This window comes from Saccopteryx bilineata, chromosome 8 (assembly GCF_036850765.1).
Source record: "Saccopteryx bilineata isolate mSacBil1 chromosome 8, mSacBil1_pri_phased_curated, whole genome shotgun sequence".
NCBI lineage: Eukaryota > Metazoa > Chordata > Mammalia > Chiroptera > Emballonuridae > Saccopteryx > Saccopteryx bilineata.
In genome coordinates this window covers 57,421,844-57,444,460 of record NC_089497.1, presented here as the reverse complement: position 1 = coordinate 57,444,460, position 22,617 = coordinate 57,421,844, and the positions used below count along the sequence as shown (strand labels likewise).

The 22,617-nt window shown below is 36.1% G+C and overlaps 1 protein-coding gene across 17 annotated transcripts in view; it reads left to right on the top strand.

Moving 5' to 3' along the window:
- Window positions 1-22,617, top strand: part of DLG1 (discs large MAGUK scaffold protein 1) — a 304,845-nt gene that overhangs the window by 130,318 nt on the left and 151,910 nt on the right. For 9 of the 17 annotated variants that reach the window (XM_066240949.1, XM_066240947.1, XM_066240945.1 and 6 more), the window contains one exon: window positions 9,799-9,897. The exons of the other annotated variants lie outside the window; for them this stretch is intronic. In XM_066240949.1, the coding sequence (XP_066097046.1) occupies window positions 9,799-9,897 (99 nt within the window). The remainder of the gene's footprint in view (window positions 1-9,798; window positions 9,898-22,617) is intronic. 17 annotated transcript variants of the gene reach the window in all.

The following is a 22,617-nucleotide window of genomic DNA, read 5'->3' as shown; positions in this document are numbered from 1 at the left end:
AAGTTTGGAGGAAGGACACCAGAGGTTTTAAATATGAGTTGTCAGCGAAATTTACTTCCCAATACAGTTGAAAAGGAAAGAGATGAAAATCTTTTGAGGAAGTGTACTGTTTTCTCCCACCCACCACCACAAATAGGACATAATTAGGCAATTAGCTATTGCTGGATAGAGAACATGAAACTGGCAAAAAATTTTTGGTATTTTTATAGTGTGAAAATTCTGTTCTAAGGTTGTCAAGTGGTAGATCATCTTGAATAGCTTCTAATTGGTAGTGTCTGCCCAAGCACACAGAAAGAATCTTTTAGCAATATCTGTTATGTACTATATAGCATGAAAAGAGGTTGGGTGAGTAATGGATATATAGTCTATTTCCTGAGTAATTTTTACCATTTTAGAGTGCTGATGAAATCAGTCTCTTTTGGTAGTCACTGGGTTTCATTTATTCAACAGATATAGAGTGAATATTTCCTATGTGTTAGGTTCTATTCTAGGTACTGGGCATACTGGAGTGAATAGAACAAGAATCTCTACTTTTATAGAGCTTAGATTAAAGGGAAAGAAAATGTATAGACATGGTTAACTAAAATACATAGCATGCTGGAGAAAAAGTAAAAAAAAAAAGAAGAAAAAAATAGCAAATGTATTTGTGAGTGTGTGGACATGGGGGTTGATAGGATAACCAAAAGGGGCTTCAAGTGGAAGGTAATAAATGAGTGAAGACATGAAAGAAGTTGTGGAATTGAGCCAAATGAGTATCTGGAGCAAGAGTATTAGCATGTTTATAATAATTGAGGAACAGCAAGAAGGTCAGTATGGACAAAACATTAAGTGGGAGGAGAACAGTAGAAAACTTGCATTTCAGAAAGGGGCTGAGCCTGGGCCCTGGCCGCTTGGCTCATTGGTAGAGCGTCAGCCCGGAGTGTAGATGGCCCGGGTTCAATTCTGGGCCAGGACACACAGGAGAAGCGCCCATCTGCTTCTCTACCCCTACCCCCTCTCACTTCTATCTTTCTCTTTCCTGCCCCACATCGCCCCCTAGTGGGCTTGCCAAATGGATCCTGGTAGGGGGTATATGTGGGAGTCTGTTTCTGCCTCTTCTCTCACACACACACAAAAAAATGGTACTGAGCCTGAATCATTAGAGAGGGACTTGTAGAAGAATAAATAGACAGGGTAAATGTACAATTACTAGGAATCATTAAGAGCCTGTTTTAGGTTAATAATCATGAAGTCCACAGTTGTGTTGTTTCTTTAGCCACAGTCTGATAAAATCAGGTTTTTAATAAAGCATATTGCAGTTGTAGTTTCACCCCTATTTGTTAAAGTAACCTTATTTTTAAATCCAACCGTTAGGTCTCTGTACTTTAAATGTTTAGTGGTTGTTGGCTCATCCTTCTACCATCACAAAATGATGAGCTGAATGCTGATGGAATACTATCTTTTCATAATAAAGGGATGCTAAACATTTACTGAATATCATGAATCTTACAAGCAGAATTAAATTCATGAACTAGATAATCTGTCCATATGAACTGACAAATCTGTACCCATGTTTCTAAAATAGGATTGTTAATCACTAGACTTATTTTTCTATCTCCCCTTTGTTATTTTAAAACAAAAAAATATGTATTTTAACACCTCAATTATGTTTTAAAATACATCTAATTGTATTAAAGTTTGCTTCTGAGATAATTACGACATGATGTCATATGCAGCTGGTTCAAATAACATGTTTTTGTTCGTTTGTTTTTCCACTGTACCAGCTTATATTGAAGGTAACTTGTTTGCAATAACTGTGTCTAAAGGGCTTATGAGTCAAATAAGAAACGTTTAAGCAGTGAAAAACGCCTTGATTCTGAAGGCACCAGACCCTTCTTGAGTAGTTTTTTCCAAGCAGAGTTTTGATATATCTACTTTGCTATATTTTATCCTTCTATCAACATGCAAAAGGTTCACGGTTTTTTCCTGGTTTATCCTCCCTCTAGATAGCTTCTCTGACATTTGATCAGAGAAACATGTCTCATTACACAGCATAGTAGATCTTTCAAGAAAGGAGTTTGGATTAAGAATATTAACTATGCTATACAGAAACAAAATAAGGCCCTTGCCTTATTAACTAAGATATTGATATCAAAAGATTTTCTAATTTATGTATTTCATTTGCCATGAGTATGGTATAAATTTATTTAGACCTTATTGAAATTTTGTGTGTATCCTAAGATCAATTAACCCCATTCACATAATATGTTAATATAAGATGTTAAGCAATTATTAATTACCTGGTCTCAGTTATCTTTCTTCTGAGTTTTGTTTTATGCTGTGAAAACCATTTCAGTAAATAATTTAGTTAGAAAAAAATTTAAATGTTATTTAGATAGCCTTTCAGATCTTTTATGCTTGGGTCTAACTGTGATGTAAAAGGTTATTTTTAGTGGCTATCGTGGGTGTTATTCTTAATCCTTCTTCCCCACTCCCAGCCTCCCATCAGTCACCAGGTACACAAATTATATATTCAAAATCTATCTTGATTTGACTACTTATGTCCATTTTTCCCATCACCACCATTTGGTTTAAGACACTGATCCCCTCTTAGCTGGATTCTCATAGAAACCTCCCATTTGTCCCTTCTGTCTCTTCCTATATCAGTCAGGATTCATAGGTATATACAGGATGGGACAAAAGTAGGTTCACAGCTGTGAGTACGCGAAACACAGAGTTTATTCTTGTATTATTATTTATTATTGTCTTATTTTCCATACAAACAGCTGTAAACCTACTTTGTCCTACCCTGTATAAAAACTAGTTTTGCTATTTTAAGCAGAAAAATATTTAATCCCGGTAGGTATACTTAATATACATTTTATCATTTATTTGTTGAATAAAGAGGGTGGTACATAGTCATAAAAGTAGATGTACAATAAACATTGTGCACGTGGCTGTATCTAATAAGGCTTCAGACCAATTTTATGAATATTGGTTACATTTTAAATACTAGTTTAATTTTAAGATCTCACATTAAGTGTAAAAGTAAAGCTATGAAGAAAATTAATAAGACTCTAAAAATGAATGTTTAAACATTTTTCAAAAAGCTGTCGATTTGTATAATATAAAAAAGTACTTTTAAAATATATGCAATCCAGTTATTTTGCAGGAACTTAAATTTTCTGCAGTGTTCTTTGAGATGGTGTTAATATAGCCTCTGTTGTCATGGAAACAGGTCTCTGAAGGCAGCCTCAGAGGCTAATGATTCCATGGGGTTGCTATGGATAGAAATAACTGAGACTGTTAGTCACCTGGTCAAGAATTTAAAAAAAAAAAATGAAACCAAGCTAATCTTAATGAGTGATACAAATGCAGCAGGAAAAAGATGATGATGTAATAGTTATTATTGTCTAATGAAATATATAAGATTTTTCAAGTTTAAAATGCTTATGCTGAAATACCTTCTTTTCTGTAATAACCCAAATATAATGGTTACTGTATATTGCTGCCTTATTACTTATGTTAGAATCTTAAAAGCTGATATTTCTAATTTAGAATCATCTTATACAGTTCCCTAGAATTTTGTCATACTCTCAATCCTGCACTCAGAATATCTTATTTCTTCATTTTATTATATTATCAAATTTAACATGTATGCTGTTCCTTATCTCTCAACCTTCATTTGGTCATTAGTCATTTAAGGCTGTATTTTTATTTCAAATTAAAATTACTGTCTTGCTTTGTAATTCTTTGTTACTTGGATTATCAGCTGTGACTAGGAAATGCTGTGTTGATATGTCAGTTGTTTTTAGAAAATTTTCTCAACAGTATTTGCCTTTTTAAGTAAGAGGCAAGGGAATATGCTTTTTTTGTTTGTTTTCAAAGTACTTGCTCAGTGTCCTATAGAGAGTGGGTTGGATTAAAATTGTGTAAATTTTAGGATTTTAATAAAATGATAAAGAAGGAAAAAAAGCAAAATCTAATGGCTAAAAGTCTTTTTCTTTAGGAAATAAGAAATTCAGTAACAGAAGTCCAGCAATTTTTTCCTCATTTTTCATAGCTTACCTTTTGCGAACTTAACCTTAGTTGTAAAATGAAAGGTTGAACTTTGTCCCTACTTCTTCACCTCTAATAGTCCTGTATATCATTGATATTTGTTAGCTTCTTTTAGAATAATTCATCTGAAATACATTTTCAGGGGTTTTTTTAGAGAATGAGATGGTAAGTGATCATAAATTTTTCTCTTGATATGAACAGCTGATCTCCCATTTCTCACTCTGCATCATAATAATATCACTACATATTCATTATTGGCAATTAGAAAAGTAGAATTTGAAATAAAGAGGCACAGGAAAGCTGCTTGTAATCCTTCCCCCAGAAGTTAATTTTTCTAACTGTAAGGTATTTTTCCCCGCCGAGGAAGAAGGAAGGGGCCAGAGCCACAAAGTGTGGAACAGCAAAGGCTTTATTGAATACAGTGCATCCCGCCCGACAGTGTTCCCTGGGGCCAAGGACAGAGGCCAGGGAAGTCGCATGGGGTGACCCGTGTGAGAGATATTTAAAGGGTCTCTATGGTGGTCGAGCTAGTGTGACATGGTGAAATCTCACTGGCTGGCAGACCCTCGCTCTTTTCCCAAGGACTCCTGGGAAGTTTCTTTTGGTGCACATGAGTGTGGGCGATTCTAGCCAAAGTTCCTGGGTCTGAGTTCCTCACGTGACCTTCCCCCATTGCTGATCACCTTACATTCTGATCTTTTGTGTTAATTAGGGGCACCGCTTATTCATCTGGCTACTTCCTGCTGATTAGGGGCCTCGTGGGGAGGGGGAGATCGGCAGGTGGTGTGGCTTTGAGGGGAGTCAGGAGAAACATCTGTTTGGCCATGAGTTGAGAAACTTGGCAGATGTGGTCCTGTAAGGATTTAAAAAAAAAAAAAAGAGGAGTAATAGGGGGATCTGCAGGTTCCAGCCTTTTGGTGAGCTGGACATGGTTAGGGGCCAGCAAACTTGAGGCAAAACTGTATGCCAGGAGTGGCATATGAAGGGGAAAAACTGCATGTGAGGGGTGGTGTGCGAAGAGGAAAAGAAGGAGTCCAGCCTCCCATCTAGGTGGTTTGTCCTCCACATAGAGACACTAAGGATGAGCCTGCTGCCCAAAGGGGGCAATCGCTCCGCCAGTGACTGGCTGCTTGCAGTTAGGGCAAGGCTCAGTGGGCAGCCGCGGGCAGGGGCGCTGCTGGGACCAGTGACCCTGGTTGCCACACTTAAAGCAAGCTGCTGGTGGGATTCCTCTTTGTGGCTTGGACTTGGGTCGGGCACTTCCTGTGCCTTATCCCTGTTGCTCTGCTGGCCTCAGGACTGCCACAAGAGTTTGAGTTTGGAGTGTTACGTTGTGCTGTGTGCAGGCCTGGCAAACAGCCTTGGCATTTTCCTCCTGACCATTAAAAACTAAATGACATGTTCACAGGTCTCGGATAGGGGATTGGGGGTTGGGAATAAGAAGAGGTGGGCTTCTGGGGAGCCCAGCACCCAGATCCAACAGGAAACACTGGAGCCAGAGGCAGGACAGGGCCAGAACTTCCTGCAAGAAAATTGGGGTTTCCTGTCCTGCAAACTAGTGTAAGGGCCAATGGCAGGCTGAGAATGGCCTGAGGGAGGAGGGGTTAAGAACACAGTGGAGAAGGGAGGGGCCCCTGGCTGGCAGGGGAGGAGAAAGAGAGAATGATATTTGCAGGTGAATGAGAAACAGGATTCTGTGAAGGATGGGGAGGAGGGTCTTGGAGGGAAGAGACCTGAGCGAAAGAGGTCTGCAGAGGGATCAGAGAGGGGTCCCAAGAGAGGGGTGCCCTTGGGGGTCAGGCAGGAGAGGGAGAGAGTTGGGGGTCGGGCGAAGGAGGAAAGATTAAGAGCGGAGGGTTTAGGTGAGGTTTCTCTGGCCAAAAAAAGTAGCCTGCGCATAGAACAGGCGGCACAGAGATTAGGACGAGAGCGCAAATAACTAGAAGTCCTGAATGTAAGGGACTCCAACCAGTTCCCAGTTCTTTTGGGGATAGTTAAATTGGTGAGGGTGTTAAAACCGAAAGTCCCTTCAGGAGGCTACCTGGTTCGATTATCCAGTGGGTTCTGTGGCCTGGCCACAGCGAAGAAGAAGAACAGTTTCTTCTTCTTTAGGGAGGGAGAGATTTCAGATAAGGCAACTCCAGGAGTGTTTTTGGATTAGGTTTAGATTCCTGTGCCTTTATGGCCATCCTCAGTTCTCAGTGTGGTCAGAGTTGAGAATTGGTGTCCTGCAACTCATTCTCTGGCCACCAGACAGATAGGAAAAGTGGATGTGCTTGGGACGTCTCCAGGGGCACACACAAACTCAGAATGGAAAGAGGTCCCTGATGCAGCTGCAGTTTCAGATAGGGAGTCTCGGTGGAAAGAACTGAGGGGAAGCTGGAGGCAAGGGACTTACCACACTGTGTGCTGAAGTGGGTGGAAGGTCGGAGGTCCTGGTTCTTTCTAGGAGGGGAAGGGTAGAGGAGTGGCCCCAGCAGGCTTCTGACTTCTCCCAGGTTTCGGCACCAAATGTAAGGTATTTTTCCCTGCCGAGGAAGAAGGAAGGGGCCGGAGCCACAAAGTGTGGAACAGCAAAGGCTTTATTGAGTACGGTGCATCCCGCCCAGCCCCAGGACAGAGGTCAGGGAAGTTGCATAGGGTGACCCGCGTAGGGGATATTTAAAGGGTCTCTATGGTGGTCGAGCAGTATGACATGGTGAAATTTCACTGGCTGGCAGTCACTCTTTTCCCAAGGACTCCTGGGAAGTTTCTTTTGGCGTGCATGAGTGTGGGCAACTCTAGCCAAAGTTCCCGGATCTGGGTTCCTCACGTGACCTTCCCCCATTGCTGACCACCTTACACTTACAGTTCTTCGCATTTTTTTTACATGTTTCATCTTTCTTTTTTTTTAAATAACATCATGTCATAGGCAATATTGCAAATGACTTACAAACTGTTCTTACAGATGACTTATTATTGTTGCCTAATATCTATTTAATCTTACGTAATTATCACTATTTACTTAACCATTTCAACACCTCTGGATATTCGGGATATTCCACATTTCCCCAAATATAAACAATGCTTAAGTGACCATATGAAGAGTATTAAAACATTTGCTTTTTTAATTATGTATTACTTTAGGATAGATTTCTAGAATTACTAAGTCAGAAAGGTTAGATATTTTTATGGCTATAGACAACTACTGATGAATTGCTTTTCCTAACATTTGTATAGATTTATATATCTAAGGGCAGTGTGAAAGAGTACCTGTTTTTGTGCATTAAAATTTTTTTAGTTTGTTTTATTGTGGTACAATATATGTAACAGAATTAACCATTTTAACAAGTTTTAACTTTTCAATTCTATGGCATTAATTACAATATATCCCCAGTGTTTTGCAGTCATCACTATTTCCAAAACTGTTTCATCACGTCAAACAAACTAACCATTAAGCAATAACTCCCCAGGCTGTTCTCTCCCTAGCCCCTGATAACTGCTAATCTACTTCCTATCTCTATGAATTTATTCTAAATATTTCATGTAAGTGGCATCATACAATATTGTCCTTTTGTATCTGGTTAATTTCTCTTAGCATAATTTTTCAAGATTTATCCATGTTGTAGTGTATATCAGAATCCATTCATCTGTTTATAGACATTTGGGTTGTTTCTACCTTTTGACTGGTGTGAATAATGTATCATTGAAATGTTGGTATAGAGCAGGGGTAGTCAACCTTTTTATACCTACCACCCACTTTTGTATCTCTGTTAGTAGTATAATTTTCTAACCACCCACTGGTTCCACAGTAATGGTGATTTATAAATAAAAAGTAGGGAAATAACTTTACTTTATAAAATTTATAAAGCAAAGTTACAGCAAGTTAAAGCATATAATAATAATTACTTACCAAGTACTTTATGTCAGATTTTTGCTAAGTTTGGCAGAATAAGTCTTTATAAAACAACTTACTATAGTTATCTTTTTATTTATACTTTGCTTGCTCCACTACCGCCCACCATGAAAGCTGGAACGCCCACTAGTGGGCGGTAGGGACCAGGTTGACTACCACTGGTATAGAGTATCCAATTCCTTGTCCTCAGTTCAGTTGAGCATATACCTAGGAGTAGAATTTCTGGGTTTTATGGTAAATCTATGATTAGTTTTTTGAGAAACTGTCAAACTTTTCCACAGAGGCCATATTTTCTTTCCTACCAGCAGTTTTTGAGGGTTCCAATTTTGCATATTCTCACCAACATTTGTTACTTTCTGTTTTTGTTTTCCCTTTTTTATTACAGCCTGCTAGTAGTTGTGAAGTGCTATTCAACTTTGATTTGCATTTCTCGATGAATAGTGGTATTGAATATCTTTTCATGTGCTTATTGACCATTTGTATATCTTTAGAAAAATGTCTATTCAAGTCTTTTGCCCATTTTTTGATTGTCTTTTTGTTGTTGAGTTGGAGTTTTTTGTTTATTCTGAATATTAAATCCTTATCAGATGTATGATTTGCAAAGATTTTCTTCCATTCTGGAGGTTGATTGTCTTTTTACTTTCTTAATAATTCCCTTTGTTGTATAAAATGTTTTAATTCTGATTAAATCCTACTTATTTTTGTCACTTATGGTTTTGATGGTCATATTTAAGAATCCATTGTCAAATCCAAGGTCATGAAAATTTACCCATTCTATGAGTTTTATGGTATTAGCACTTATATTTAGGTTGTTGATTAATTTTCAGTTAGTTGTTATATATGATGTGAGGTAGTGGTTTACCTTTTTTTAGCATGTAGATATCCAGTTGTCCCAACACCTTGTGGAAGAGACTTCATATGTTTTTGATAAATTTTGATTGATATGATAGACAAAAGAGGTCAACATTGTAAATTTTTTTATTTTCATCAGCGAGGAAAAGCATAGTTTCAAATTTAGCAATTTGTTCCTTCTGTTTTAAGTATTCTTATGCACATTGTCTTCTTACTGGTTTAATTTTAATGTGTTTCTTATACATGTAGAATATATCATTGGTACAGAAAATGTTTATGAATTTGGTTTACAGGGTTTGGGACTTGTTAGAAAACACCTTTCTGTGTTCCAGTTATATCTTTAAAAAATAGCTGAATCAAGTCAGATAGCGTAATTGAGTGTAAATGTCAAAGCTTTTTAAATTATCACTCGAGTTCCCACGTTTTTCATTTTTTCTGGAATGTGTCTGACGCATAATAGGTACTCAATGAATGCTAGTTCAATTAATAACTTTACAGGCAGGCTCTTGATTTAGTAGACGTTAATAGCACAGATTACCTTAAATTATGCAGATTAAATTTTGAAGTTCTTTGAATCTTTTGTCTGTAGATTTGTAAGCTCCAATTACCTACCTGATGGGCTAATGGAATTACTTTTAATTCTTTAACTACAAGGAGGAAAGTAGTCAAATATATTCTTGAATGCTAGAAAAATATTTTGTAGCCTTTCTCTGAAGCTAGTGTCTTGTCTCCTAGAGGAGGGGACTTGTAAATTATTATCTTTTGTTATTTTCATTTAAACATCAAAGGAGTAGTCACTCATTTTAACTAGAGTAATAAAATATTTTGTGATACAATGATTTCTAAAATATTTTCTGGCAGTCATTTTCTCATTTAAATTCAGGTAATATGTTAATATTTTGCCATATCTCAGTTACTTCTGAACTAATTTATCTTTATGACAAAACTTTCTGTTTTGTGTTTACTTTTTATTTTGGTATTTTTCCTGATTTTTTGTCGTTGATGATTTTTAGCCAACAGAAGCTGTACCTCTCTCTTCTCCCACTGTCCCTGTGATCCCTGTCCTGCCAGTCCCTGCTGAGAATACTGTCATCCTACCCACCATACCACAGGTTTTTATTAGTTTTTTTTTCCTTTATAAAAATTTAATTTGCTTTTAATGTTTCATTTGTATTTTTTTCAAAGTGTTTTAATTATTTCTTTGTTAGATTTAGTAATTCGCTTTGGGCTTCAATTGGTATTTTTAGGGAATTAAATATTTGGGATTTAATATAAAGTAGATTAATATTTGTCATTTTATTATGTTGTCTGTGAAATAAGACACATTGTAAACTTCATAATATTGACCTCTTTAGATTTATTATCACGAATTTTGAACTTGTAAATGTTAAACAGTTTTAAAATGTTTTTGTTTTTGTAAATTGTTTTATTTTCTTTAGAAAATAAAAATTGTCTTCTTGATCTTGTACTGGATGTGTCATTTTCTATAGCATTTTGTTTAATAGTATATTTATTTATCTTCTTTGGAAATAATTCATCTTTCTGTTATTTGATTAGATAACATACTTCACATTTATTAAAAATAATAGCCAATGTATATAAAGTATATGGGAATTCATTGTGTTAATTTATAACACTATTGTAAGTCTAAAACTGTTCTCAAATAAAGTTGATTTTTAAAAAGTTAACATGTAACAGTCAAAAAATGAAATAATAGCCATATGTCAGAGCTTCTGAACCTTGTTCGCTTTCAGAGCTTTAGTAGTTCCAAGCATGACTTATTAAGATACAAACTGCCTTACCAAGAGTGTTATCCAAAGTCAAAATATTGGTAGAAATATTAAGTATAATAATAATGATTTTTGGTGTGAAAGTTCTCGGTCTTATTTAAAGTGTAAATAAGTACATCTTTAGGTATTTTTACAATTACTAGTTTATAGCATAAAATCTGGGTAAAAATAGTATGTTTGCTGTGTAAATGCAGTTTCAAAATAAGTCCCCTGGCAGGGGCAGGATGGAATATCAACTGTGACTGTTCACATCTCAGTGCCCTTCTCCTCTACTGAAAAAATGAAAGTCAATAGGAACATCATACAGAATAGGATTCTAGGGGAAATTATATAGATATTACATTAAGACTTTAATAATTCTAAATAAGCAGCCTAAGGGTTATTGTGATAATGTAACATCTTTCCAAGTATCTAGGATTTAGTAATAAAATATTTTTTTCAGTAGGAGATTTGAAAGTTTATTTTACACGTCACTTTAATTCATCTTTTGATGTTAAAATAGTTTTCTAGACTCCTTTGAAATTTTGTAGTAGTTTCTGTTCCTATTATACTTAATAGGAAACTTTCCCTTCCCTGTTCAGAGTTCTCCGATTTATTTATCTAAGTGTCCCTATTATAGCATCACACTATACTTGGAAATTGTTAAAACATTGTATAGCCTTGTAATTATATATAAAGGTCTTAGAATCAATTTGATCTGATTTGGAATTCCAGTCCTACCACTTGCTGTGTAACTAAGCAATTTACTTAACTGTTCCGAGCTTCCATTTACTCATCTGTAACATGGCAGATGATAGTAGTACTAACTTGAGATCTTTTATAATAATTGAAAGAATAGTAATGCATGGATAGCTGGTATATAACCGTGTTTTTTTAAAATATTGTTTAAAATATATAATAATTTTTTAAAAAATATTTTATTTATGGATTATATCAAGAGAGGAAGGGGGGAGAAAGAGTGAGAGAAACAGAAACATCAGTCTGTTCCTGTATGTGCCCTGACTGGGTATCGAACCCAGGATATCCACACGCCGGGCCAACTTTGTATTGTTGAGCCAACCGGCCAGGGCCCAGAAGGAGTGTTTTTATGATTAAGTATAACATGTACATTCTAAAATTAATACAAATGATTAAAATGTTTTTCCCTAAATACATTTTGAAGTTCATACTTAATTTATAAGCCAATTTTAACATTTTAAATGGATATAATTTTTCTTCTAAGGGTCTACTACTTTACATTTTAGATGCAGCACGGTGTAATAGAAATAGACGCAGAAAATGCAAGATTTCAGAGTCTAATCCTGCATCTGTGACTCAAACAAGTTGCTTAACCTCTCTGAACTTTATATTCCTTTCATCTACTAAAACAGGGGAATAATGCCTCACTGACTACTTCAAAATGAGTTTGAGGATCTGGCATTTTAGACAGGTCATAATGGTTGTCTTTCATTATTTGTAGAACTTCTCTATGTTTCAGAGTGATTTTATATTAATACCATATCACTTAAATTTTGTGAAAGCCCTCTAAAAGTAGGAATTATGTTATTATACACAGTGGTACAGAGAACGATTTATTCAGTGGCTGCTTGAAGTTGCAGAAAGAGCGTGGACTTTATAGTGCAGTCTACCACTTCCTGGCCTCATTCACAATTTCCTGGCCTCACTCCTTTCTAGCTAAGTGATAGTGGGGAAATTAATCAGCTTCTCAGAGCTTCAGTTTCTCCACAAAGAAATTGGACACATAGTAGGTAAATAACAGATGCTAGTTCTTCCTAAGGGTGATATAATCATGTCATTTCTATGATACTGGCCTATTAAATATACAGGTTTATCTCTACCCCCAGAGTAAATATCCTGCTTGAAAACTAAATGCTTTAGGCCTCTGTTTCTACCAGTTGTAAGGAGCTATCATGTAATAAAGGTATTGTTAAAAATACTTTATTGTTATTTTTTGTGTGTGTCCAAGTCTTTGTTCATACTCAAATATGTGCTTTGGAGGAATTGGCTTTTGTTTGATTTTTTGTTCTAATCACATATATACTAAGCTGAATATAATATTGTCCTTTTCTTCTACTAGCATACTATCTGTTTGTGTAAGAGACAAGTTAACCAATAATTCCCACATGACATAAGAATAATTACATTAGAAGTATATCCACTGCAGAACATCCTATTGCTTTTGGAAAGTTCAAATTTCATGAAACATCTGAGTGTTGAATCATAAATGATTTGAACATCAGTATAATCTAAAGCATGACTAAATATATATATATTTTTTGTTTTGTTTTTTGTATTTTTCTGAAGCTGGAAACGGGGAGAGACAGTCAAACAGACTCCCGCATGCGCCCGACCGGGATCCACCCGGCACGCCTACCAGGGGCAACGCTCTGCCCACCAGGGGGCGTCACTCTGCTGAGACCAGAGCCACTCTATCTAGCGCCTGGGGCAGAGGCCAAGGAGCCATCCCCAGCGCCCAGGCCATCTCCGCTCCAATGGAGCCTCGGCTGCGGGAGGGGAAGAGAGAGACAGAGAGGAAGGAGGGGGGTGTGGAGAAGCAAATGGGCGCCTCTCCTATGTGCCCTGGCCGGGAATCGAACCTGGGTCCCCCGCACGCCAGGCTGACGCTCCACCGCTGAGCCAACTGGCCAGGGCATGACTAAATATATTTTTATTTTACTGGTAATTTTAAATAAAATAATGTAATTTGGATTACCTTATTGAATTGTTTTTAACCATACACTAATATGTGACTACAGGGGCTTTATTTTGTTTGTGTTTTGTGGGGGTTTTTTTGGGGGGGGTTGCTTTTGTGTTTGTTAATTTTGTATTATTTTTAAATCATTTCAGACTTACAGAAAATTGCCAGAATAGGACAAAGAAATTCCACCCAGATCCCCCAATTGTTCATATTTCTACCTACCACATCTGCTTTATCATTTCTGCTCCTATAAAATTGACTATGCTATTATTATTCTTTGTGAGCCATTTAAAAGGAAGTTTCACTCATGCCCCCTTTACCCCAAGTACAAATATTCTGTAATACTTAATGTTTCTTACTAAGAATAATAATACTATACTACATACTTTAGTGCAATGAGCTAAGCCAGAAAATTAACATTAATATAAGGTCTACCAGAAAGTTCTGTCCGTTTCTATCACAGCAAGTTTCGACACGTAAGCACATGTTTATTTGGTGCATGTGTGCCTCTCTATTTTTATCACTTAATGTATACATACTGATGTAGCAAATTAACTGAAACAAAGTTGATTCACGTTAGTCTTATGTGTGAAGCGATAGTGTACCCATGGCTACGATGAAGTTCATTTACGCCACTGTATTGTATACGAATTTCAACAAGGAAGAAATGCTACAGAAGCATGTAGAAATTTATTGAAAGTGTTTGGTGAAAGTACAGTTTCTGATAGGACATACAGAAGATGGTTCGAAAAATTCGAAACAGGTAATTTCGACCTTTCTGATAAGTCACGTTCTGGGCGACCATCTTTGATTAATGACGATGTTGTTAAGACCATGTTGGAGCAAGATCCTTTTCTGACAACGGAGATTGCAGAAAGGCTTAATTCAGCTCAGCAAACCATTTTGGACCATATTCAGAAGATAGAATTGGTGTGGAAATATATTATTTAATAAAGTTTATTGACGGTAAGAAAAATTTGTATTTTGTTTTATTCCAAAAACGGACAGAACTTTTTGGTAGACCTTATATAATACTATAATCTGCAGACTTTACTTGTATTTTGCCAGTTGTCCCAATAATATTCTTTATAGCAAAAACAAAAACAGGTCCTTTGGTCAGTCTTATACCACACATTACAGTTAGTTTTCATGATATTTTATTCTCCTGTAACCTGGAGTAGCTCCACAGTCTGCCTGTCTTTTGTAAGTGTGGCATTTTACAAGAGAACAAGCTGGCTGTTTTGTAAAATGGCCTTAAATTTGTGTTTGTTTGATGCAGTCATAATTAGATGAAGATCTTTTTTTTTTTTTTAATTTTTAAATTGTGGTAAAAGAGACAATGTAAAATTTACTACCTTAATTTTTTTTTTTTTTTTTTTTTTTTTTTTTAGCAAGAGAGACAAAAAGGGAGAGAGATGAGAAGCATCAACTCATAGTTGTAGCACTTTAGTTGTTCATTGATTGCTTTCTCATATGTTCCTTGACTGGGGGGCTCCAGCTAAGCCAAAGTGACCCTTTGCTCAAGCCAGTGACCATAGGGGTCATGTCTATGATCCCATGTTCAGGCGAGCAACCCTGTGCTTAAGCCGGCAACCTCAGGGTTTTGAACCCAGGCCCTCAGCATCCCAGGTGAATGTTCTATCCACTGTGCCACCACCTAGTCAGGCTACCTACCTTAATTGTGTTTAAGTTTAATGGTATTATGTATATTCAAATTGTTGTACAACCATCACCATCATCCAACTGCGGAACTCTCTTCATCTTGCAAAACTGAAACTGTACCCTTAAATAATAACCCCCCCCCCCCACAACCCGGCCCTGACAAACATTATTCTACTTTCTGGCTCTATGATTTTGTGAATCATATAGTGTTTGCTTTTTGTGCCTAGTTTATCTTACTTAGCATAACATCCTCCAAGTTAACCCATGTTGTAGCATATGTAGCATTGAAATTTTATTTCTTTGAAGGTTAAGTGATATCCCATTTTATGTATATACCACATTTTGTTTATTCATTCATCTGTCAGTGGAATTGGGTTGCATCCACATTATTGGTGTTGTGAATAATGCTGCTGTGAACGTGGGTTTACAAATACCTCTTTGAGACCCTGCTTTCAATTCTTTTGAGTATATATGCCAAGGTACAATTATTGGATCATATGGTAATTTTAATTTGAGGGGAACTTCTATACTGTTTTGCACAGCAGGTATATTATTGTATATTCTCAACAACAATGCACAGTACTTCCAATTTCTCCTCATCCTCCCCAATGCTTGTTACATTCTTTTTAGTGATATAGCCGGCCTAATGGGTGTGAAATGATATCTCATTGTAGTATTGATTTGCAGTTCTCTAATGTTTAGTGATATTGAGCATCTTTTCACGTGCTTATTGACAATTTGTGTATCTTCTGTGGGGAAATGTCTATTGAAGGATAACATTTTTGAATCAGGTTGTTTTTTGTTGTTGAGTTTTAGGAATTGTCTGTATATTCTGGATTTAACTCCTTATCATATATGATTTGAAAATATTTTCTCCCATTGTGTAGGTTGTCTTTTACTCTATGGATAGTATCTTTGATGCACAAAATTTTTCAGGAATTGCTAATTGTGTCTATATATTTTTGGTTGCCTGTGCCTTTGGTGTCTTATCCAGTGAATCATTGCCAAATCAATGTCACAAAGCTTCTGTGCAGAGATAGAAAAATCTATTTTTTAAGAGTTTTCTTCTAAGAGTTTTTATTTTAGGTCCTACATTTTTTAGGTTCTTGATCCATTTTGAGTTAATTGTTGTATATGGCATTAGGTAAGGGTTCAGTTTCATTATTTTACATGTGGATATCCATTTTTCCCAGCACCATTTGTTGAAAGACTGTCTTTTTTCTCATTGAATGGTCTTAGCACCCTTGTCAAAAACGATTTGATCATATATGTGAGAGTTTATTTTGACTTCTTATTTCATTGGTACATATGTCTGCCTTTATGCCAGTACCAAACTATTTTGACTATTGTAGCTTTGTAATAAGTTTTGAGATGAGGAGTGTGAGTCTTCCTGCTTTGTTCTTTTCAGAATTATTTTGACTATTCAGATCCCTGAGATTCCACATGAATTTGTGGTTAGATTTTTTTATTTCTGCAAACAATTCCATTGTTGGGATTTTCATAGGGATTGGTAAGGATTAAATTAAATGTGTAAGTTGCTTTGGATAGTGATGACATTTCAATAGTATTGTCTTCTAACCCATGAACACAGAATATATTTCCATTTGTTTGTTTTTCCTCTTTCAGTAATGCTTTTTAGTTTTCATTGTATAAGCCTTTCACCTTGTTGGGTAAATTTATTCCTCTTTATTTTACTTTTTAGATGCTTTTGTAATTTTCTTTTTAAGTTGTTTATGTATAGAAATGCTACTGTTGACTGTCCACTGTTACTTTACTAAATTTGTTTATTTTAACAGGTTTTCTGTGGTACCTTTGGGATTTTCTACATGTATGACCATATCATCTGCAGAGATATTTTTCCTTTTATTTCTAATTTGAATATCTTTTTAATTCTTTTTATTTTCTAATATTCTGTCTGAGACTTCCAGTATGTTAAACAGAAGTGGTAAAAACAGCATTCTTGCCTTGTTTGTGATGTTAGAGGAAAACCTTTCAGTATTATATTTGTTGTGGGTTATTCATGTGTGACATTTTTTTTTTTTTAAACAAGAGATAGAGACAAGACAGGAAGGGAGAGATGAGAAGCATCAACTCGTCTGGCACTTTCGTTGTTCATTGGTTGCTTCTCATGTGTGCCTTGATAAGGGAAAGGGGGCTTCAGCTGAGCCAGTGACCTCAGGGTTTCAAATCATCCCAGGTTGACATTCTGTTCACTGAATCACCCTGGTCAGGCTCATATATAACTATTATTATACTGAGTTGGTTTCTTTGTGTTCTTAGTTTGATGAATGTTTTTATGAAGGATGTTGAGTGTGGTCAAATATCTTTTCTGCTTTGAGATGATTGTGTCATTTTCTTTTTTATTCCATTGATGTGTTATATTACATTGATCAACATTTAGATGTTGAATCATTTTTGCATTCCAGGAATAAGTTCCACTTTGTCATGGTTTATAGTCTAATTATGCTTCTCCATTTTGCTGGTGTTTTATTGATGATTTTTGTATTAGTGTTCATTAGATATTGGTCTATAGTTTTCTTGTACTGTTTTTGTCTGGCTTTGGTGTCAGAGTAATGCTAACCTCATAGAATGAATTAGTGTTCCTCCTTCTCTTTTATTTTTGGCAGAAGTTGAGAATAATTCACCAGTAAGGCCATTATTTCTGTAGAACTGGTAGTAATGCCCCCCCCCTTTGAACTCTTAATTTTAGTAATTTGAGTCTTCTCTCTTTTTTCCCTTAGTTCATCTAGGTAAAAGTTTGTGAGTTTGTTTATCTTTTCAAAGAACCAACTTTTGGTCTTATTGATATTCTCTATTATTTTCTATTCTTTATTCATATTTGCTTTAATTTTTATTTCCTTCCTTCTGCTAACTTTGGGTTACCTTTGTTCTTTTTTCTAGTTCATTAAGTTGTAAAGTTAAGTTGTTGGTTTGAGCGATCTTGTTTTTTTAAGGTAAGCATCTGTAGATATAAATTCCCTTTTCAGTACTGCTTTTGCTGTGTCCCTTAAGTTTTTTTATTTTCATTCATCTCCCAAGTAGTTTCTGTTGTCCTCTCTGACTCCTTTGATCCATTGGTATTTTAAGAGTGTGTTATTTAAACTGCCACAATTTGGTAAACTTTCCAGTTTTCCTTCTGTTTTTGCTTACTATCTTCATCTCATTTTGGTTAAAGAAGGTAACTTTGTATGTCATCTATCTTTGTAAATTTATTGAAACTTAATTTGTGGCCTAAAATATCTGTTCTTGGAAATGACCCTTGTGCATCTTAGAAGAATATTTGTGCCATTATTGTTAGGTAGAGTATTCTGTGTTAGGTAGAGTGTTCTGTATATGTCTGTTAGGGCTGATTCAGTTATTGTGTCGTTTGAGTTCTCTATTTTCTTACTGACACTTTGCCTGGTTGTTCTATACATTTTGAATGAGGCATTAAAGTTTCCAACTATTATTGTAAAACTGTCTACATCTACCTTTAATTCTGTCATTTTTTGCTTCATAATTTTGATGGTCTGTCATTAGGTGCATAAATGTTTATCATTGTTATGTCTTCTCAGTGTAATGAACCTTTTATTTATATGTAATGTCTTTAACCTTTTTGGTTTAAATTCTATTCTAATATTAGTATAGCCACTCCTACTTTGTTTTTCTTTCTGGTTGTTGTTTGCATGGGAATTTTTTTTTTCTATTTTACTTTTAACCTGTTGGTGTCTTTGAATTTCAGTGAGTCTTGTGGACAACATATATGTTTTTATCTATTCTGTCAGTTTTTTCTTTTTTTCAGATTGCGAAGTTAAAGTAATTAATAAGGAGGGATTTCTGTCATTTTGCTACTTGTTTTCTTTATTCCATTCCTTACAACTTTTTTATCCCTTATTTTCTGCATTACTGTCTTATTGTTTGGTTAATTTGGGGGGGGAGGATAGTTAAACGTTTAAATTCCTTTCCCATTTTATTTTGTGTATATTCTTAGCTATTTTCTTTGTGGTTACCATGGGGATTAAATTTAACATTCCAAAGTTATAACACTCTAATTTTAATTTATACCAGCTGAACTTTAATAAAACTTTTTTAACAGTTCCATTCACACCATTTAGTTGTTGATGTCACAGAATTATATATTTATACAGAGTATGTCTAAAAACATATAAGCTAATAATTTTTAAATGCATTATTCACTTTTTAAATTATATACTTAAAATGGAGTTACAAAATGAAGTTACCGTATTAGCTTTTAGACTAATACTAGTTTCAAGAATAATTTAAATATAGTTAATAAAATACTATCTTAAATTATGTAGAAAAGAAAAAGTGATGTTATAAAACACTGTTACATTAATACTGGCTTCTATAATTGCTCTTGTATTTATTTTTCCAAGATTTTATTTCTTCAAACACCTTGAAGTTAGTGTGTCCTTTCATTTCAATCTGCAGGCTTCCATTTAGCATTTCTCTCAGGACTGATTGACTGGTAATGAACTCCCTCAGCTTTTTCTTATCTGAGAATGTCTTAATTCCTCCCTCATATTTGAAGGACAGTTTTGCCAGATACAGAGCTCTTGGGTGACTTTTTTTTTTTAAGCTCTTTGAGTATATCATTCCACTGTCTTCTGACCTCTGGATTTTCTAATGAGAAATCTGTTGATATTCTTGTTGAGGATCTTTTGTCTGTAACAAGTTACTTTCTTGAAGCTTTCAAAATTTTCTTTGTCTTTGTTTTTCAAATTTTGTTGATTTTAGAGGGAAACATCAACTTGTTCCACTTAGTTGTACATTTATTGGTTGATTCTTATATGTGCCCCGACTGGAGATTGGACCCGCAACCTTGGTGTATCAGGATGATGCTCTAACCAACTGATCTACCTGGCCAGCACTGTCTTTGTCCTTCAGCAATTTGATTTAATGTTTCATTGTGTGAATCTCTTTGAGTTCATCCTACCATGAGATTGTTGAGCTTCTTAGATATTTATATTCATGTCTATCATTAGACTTGGAAAAATTTTGCCTGTTATTTTTTCAGATATTCTATCTGCTCTTTGATCTCTTCTTCTCCTAGGATTCCCACAATGTGTATGTTGGTCTTCTGAATGGTGGTCCACAGGCCTGTTAATCTGTGGTCGCTTTTCTTAGTCTTTTCTCTCTGTTCTCAGACATAATTTTTATTGTTTTATCTTTAAGTCCACTGATTCTTTCTTCAGCCTAATCAACTCTACATTTGAATTGCTCTAGTGAATATTTCACTTCAATTACTATAGTTTTCAGCTCCAGAATTTTCTTTTGGTTTTCTTTCATTGATTATTTTTTCCAATTTGTTCATACAATTTTTTTTTTACTTTGTTCGCCTTACCTTTTAGTTCTTTGAATATCTTTAAGATGGTTATAAAGTCTTTGTTGAATTGATCTGCTACCAGTCTTTCTCATTTTTTTCTATAATATTGAAAAGATTTTATTGATTTTACAAAGAGAGGAAAGAGAGAAAGGGGTTGGGGGAGTGAGAAGTATTAACTCATAGTTGCTTCAGTTTTGTTCATTGATTACTTCTCATATGTGCCTTGACCGGGCAAGCCCAGGGTTTTGAACCAGTAACCTCAGCATTTCAGGTCAACACTTTATCCACTATGCCATCACAGGCCCATTAGATCTTTTTCAAAGACAGTTTTTTTCTTCTTTGAAGAATGGACCATTCTTTCCTGTTTCTTTGTGCACCTTGTGATTTTTTGTTGTTGTTGAAAACTGGACATTGTAAATTTTTTTTTAAGTGAAAGGAGGGGAGATAATGAGACAGACTCCCTACATGCACCCCAACCGGGATCCACCCAGCAACCCCATCTGGGGCTGAGGCTCAAATCAACCAAGCTATCCTCAGCGTCTAAGGCCGGCTCTCTGACATACTGAGCTATCCTCAGCACCAGGGGTTAATGCTCAAACCAATTGAGCCACTGGCTGCAAGAGGAGACAAGGGAGAGATGGAGGAGAGGGAAGAGAAGAGAAGCAGATGATTGCTTCTCCTGTGTGTCCTGACCAGGAATCAAACCTGGGGCATCCATACATCTGAGTGGCACCCTATCCACTGAGCCAGCCAGCCAGAGCCGACATTGGAATCTTCCACATCCCAGTCCGACGCTCTATCCGCTGTGCCACCGCCTGGTCAGGCTGACATTGAAATCTTATGATCTGTTAACTGGAAATCAGATTCTCCCCGTACTCTATGGTTTGCTGTTTTTTAGTTTCTGGGTTTTTGTTTGTTTGGTTGTTGGTTTGGTTTGTTGTTTTTGGTTTTTGGATGTAGGCTACCTTTTATGATAAAAATTAGCCTACACTATATATGTAAGGTCTTCTCAGGTCTTTGTGTCTGCACCTCTTCTAGACACACATAATAACTTTCTAATTCTCTTGTATATGTGATTGCTTTTGAATATTCTAGTTTTCAGTGTCTGGCTGTCAAAAGAAGGAAAAAAAGTGAAATCTTTAATGGAGACGCTTGCCCTTTAAATCCCGAATGTCACTTCTTGTTTGACCAGTGGTAGTGCAATGGATAGAGCGTCAACCTGGGACATAGGTGCCAGGTTCAAAACCCCAAAATTGCTTGTTTGGACACAGGCTCATCCATTTTCAGTGCAGGCTCACTAGCTTGAGCACAGTGTTTCTGGCTTCAGCATGAGATCATCTAGTGATCCCATGGTTGCTGGCTTGAAGCCCAAGGTCACTGGCTTGAGCAAGGGATTGCTGGCTCTGCTGGAGCCCATGATCAAGGCACATATGAGAAACAATCAATAAACAACTAACGTGCCACAACTATGAGTTGATGCTTCTCATCTCTCTCCCTCCCCAGCCCCCCTTTGTCATGTCTTCCTCTCTCTTTCACTTAAAAAACAACAAATTCCCTGGAAGGGAGGAACTTGCATTAATTGGGGGAGATTCATCAGCAATGATCACTGCTTTTTTGTACCTCTTTGATGAGAAACAGTAGTCACTGATCAGATCACTGATCCCCTGTATTTGTAGGAAAGGGCCTTTAATTTTGCCTACCCTGGCTATTGCAAGCTTTGTGCCAGCTGTTCCCGAAACACTTGCATAGCTGTCTGTTTCAGGGCTGAGGTGTGGGAGTTAGGTAGCTACTACTATGCTAATAGCCAAAATTCACTTAAGTTAACTAAAGTTTACCGTCCAGTAGATCCTGGAAATTTTAAACCTTCAATAGACTAGATGGTTTCAAAATAAGTTACATCAGATATAATTCTGCTTGTATAATTGTTATCTAGGTGGGGAGACATTTGTGATGATTCCTATTCAGCCATCTTCCCAGAATCCACCCTATTTGGTTTTTTTCATTTGTTTTCTTTAAGATTTTATTTTTTGATTTTGGGAGGGGGGAGCATCAACACATTAATAGTTGCTTCTCGTTATGTGCCTTGACTGGGCAAACCCAGGGCTTCAAACAAGCGACCTCAGCATTCCAGGTCAAAGCTTTATCCACTGTACCACCACAGGTCAGGTCACCCTATTTGTTTTCATAATCACTGTAATGTACAGTGATCACCGAAATTTAAGTTTTAATGCATGGTGTCTCAAATTACAATTCAAGATGTATTCTCTGAGACTTGTAAATTCTGCATTTGAAACATACTTGTTCATAATTTAGTAGGGGAGAAAGAGACAACAGACTGGATCTTAGAATTCTTTTA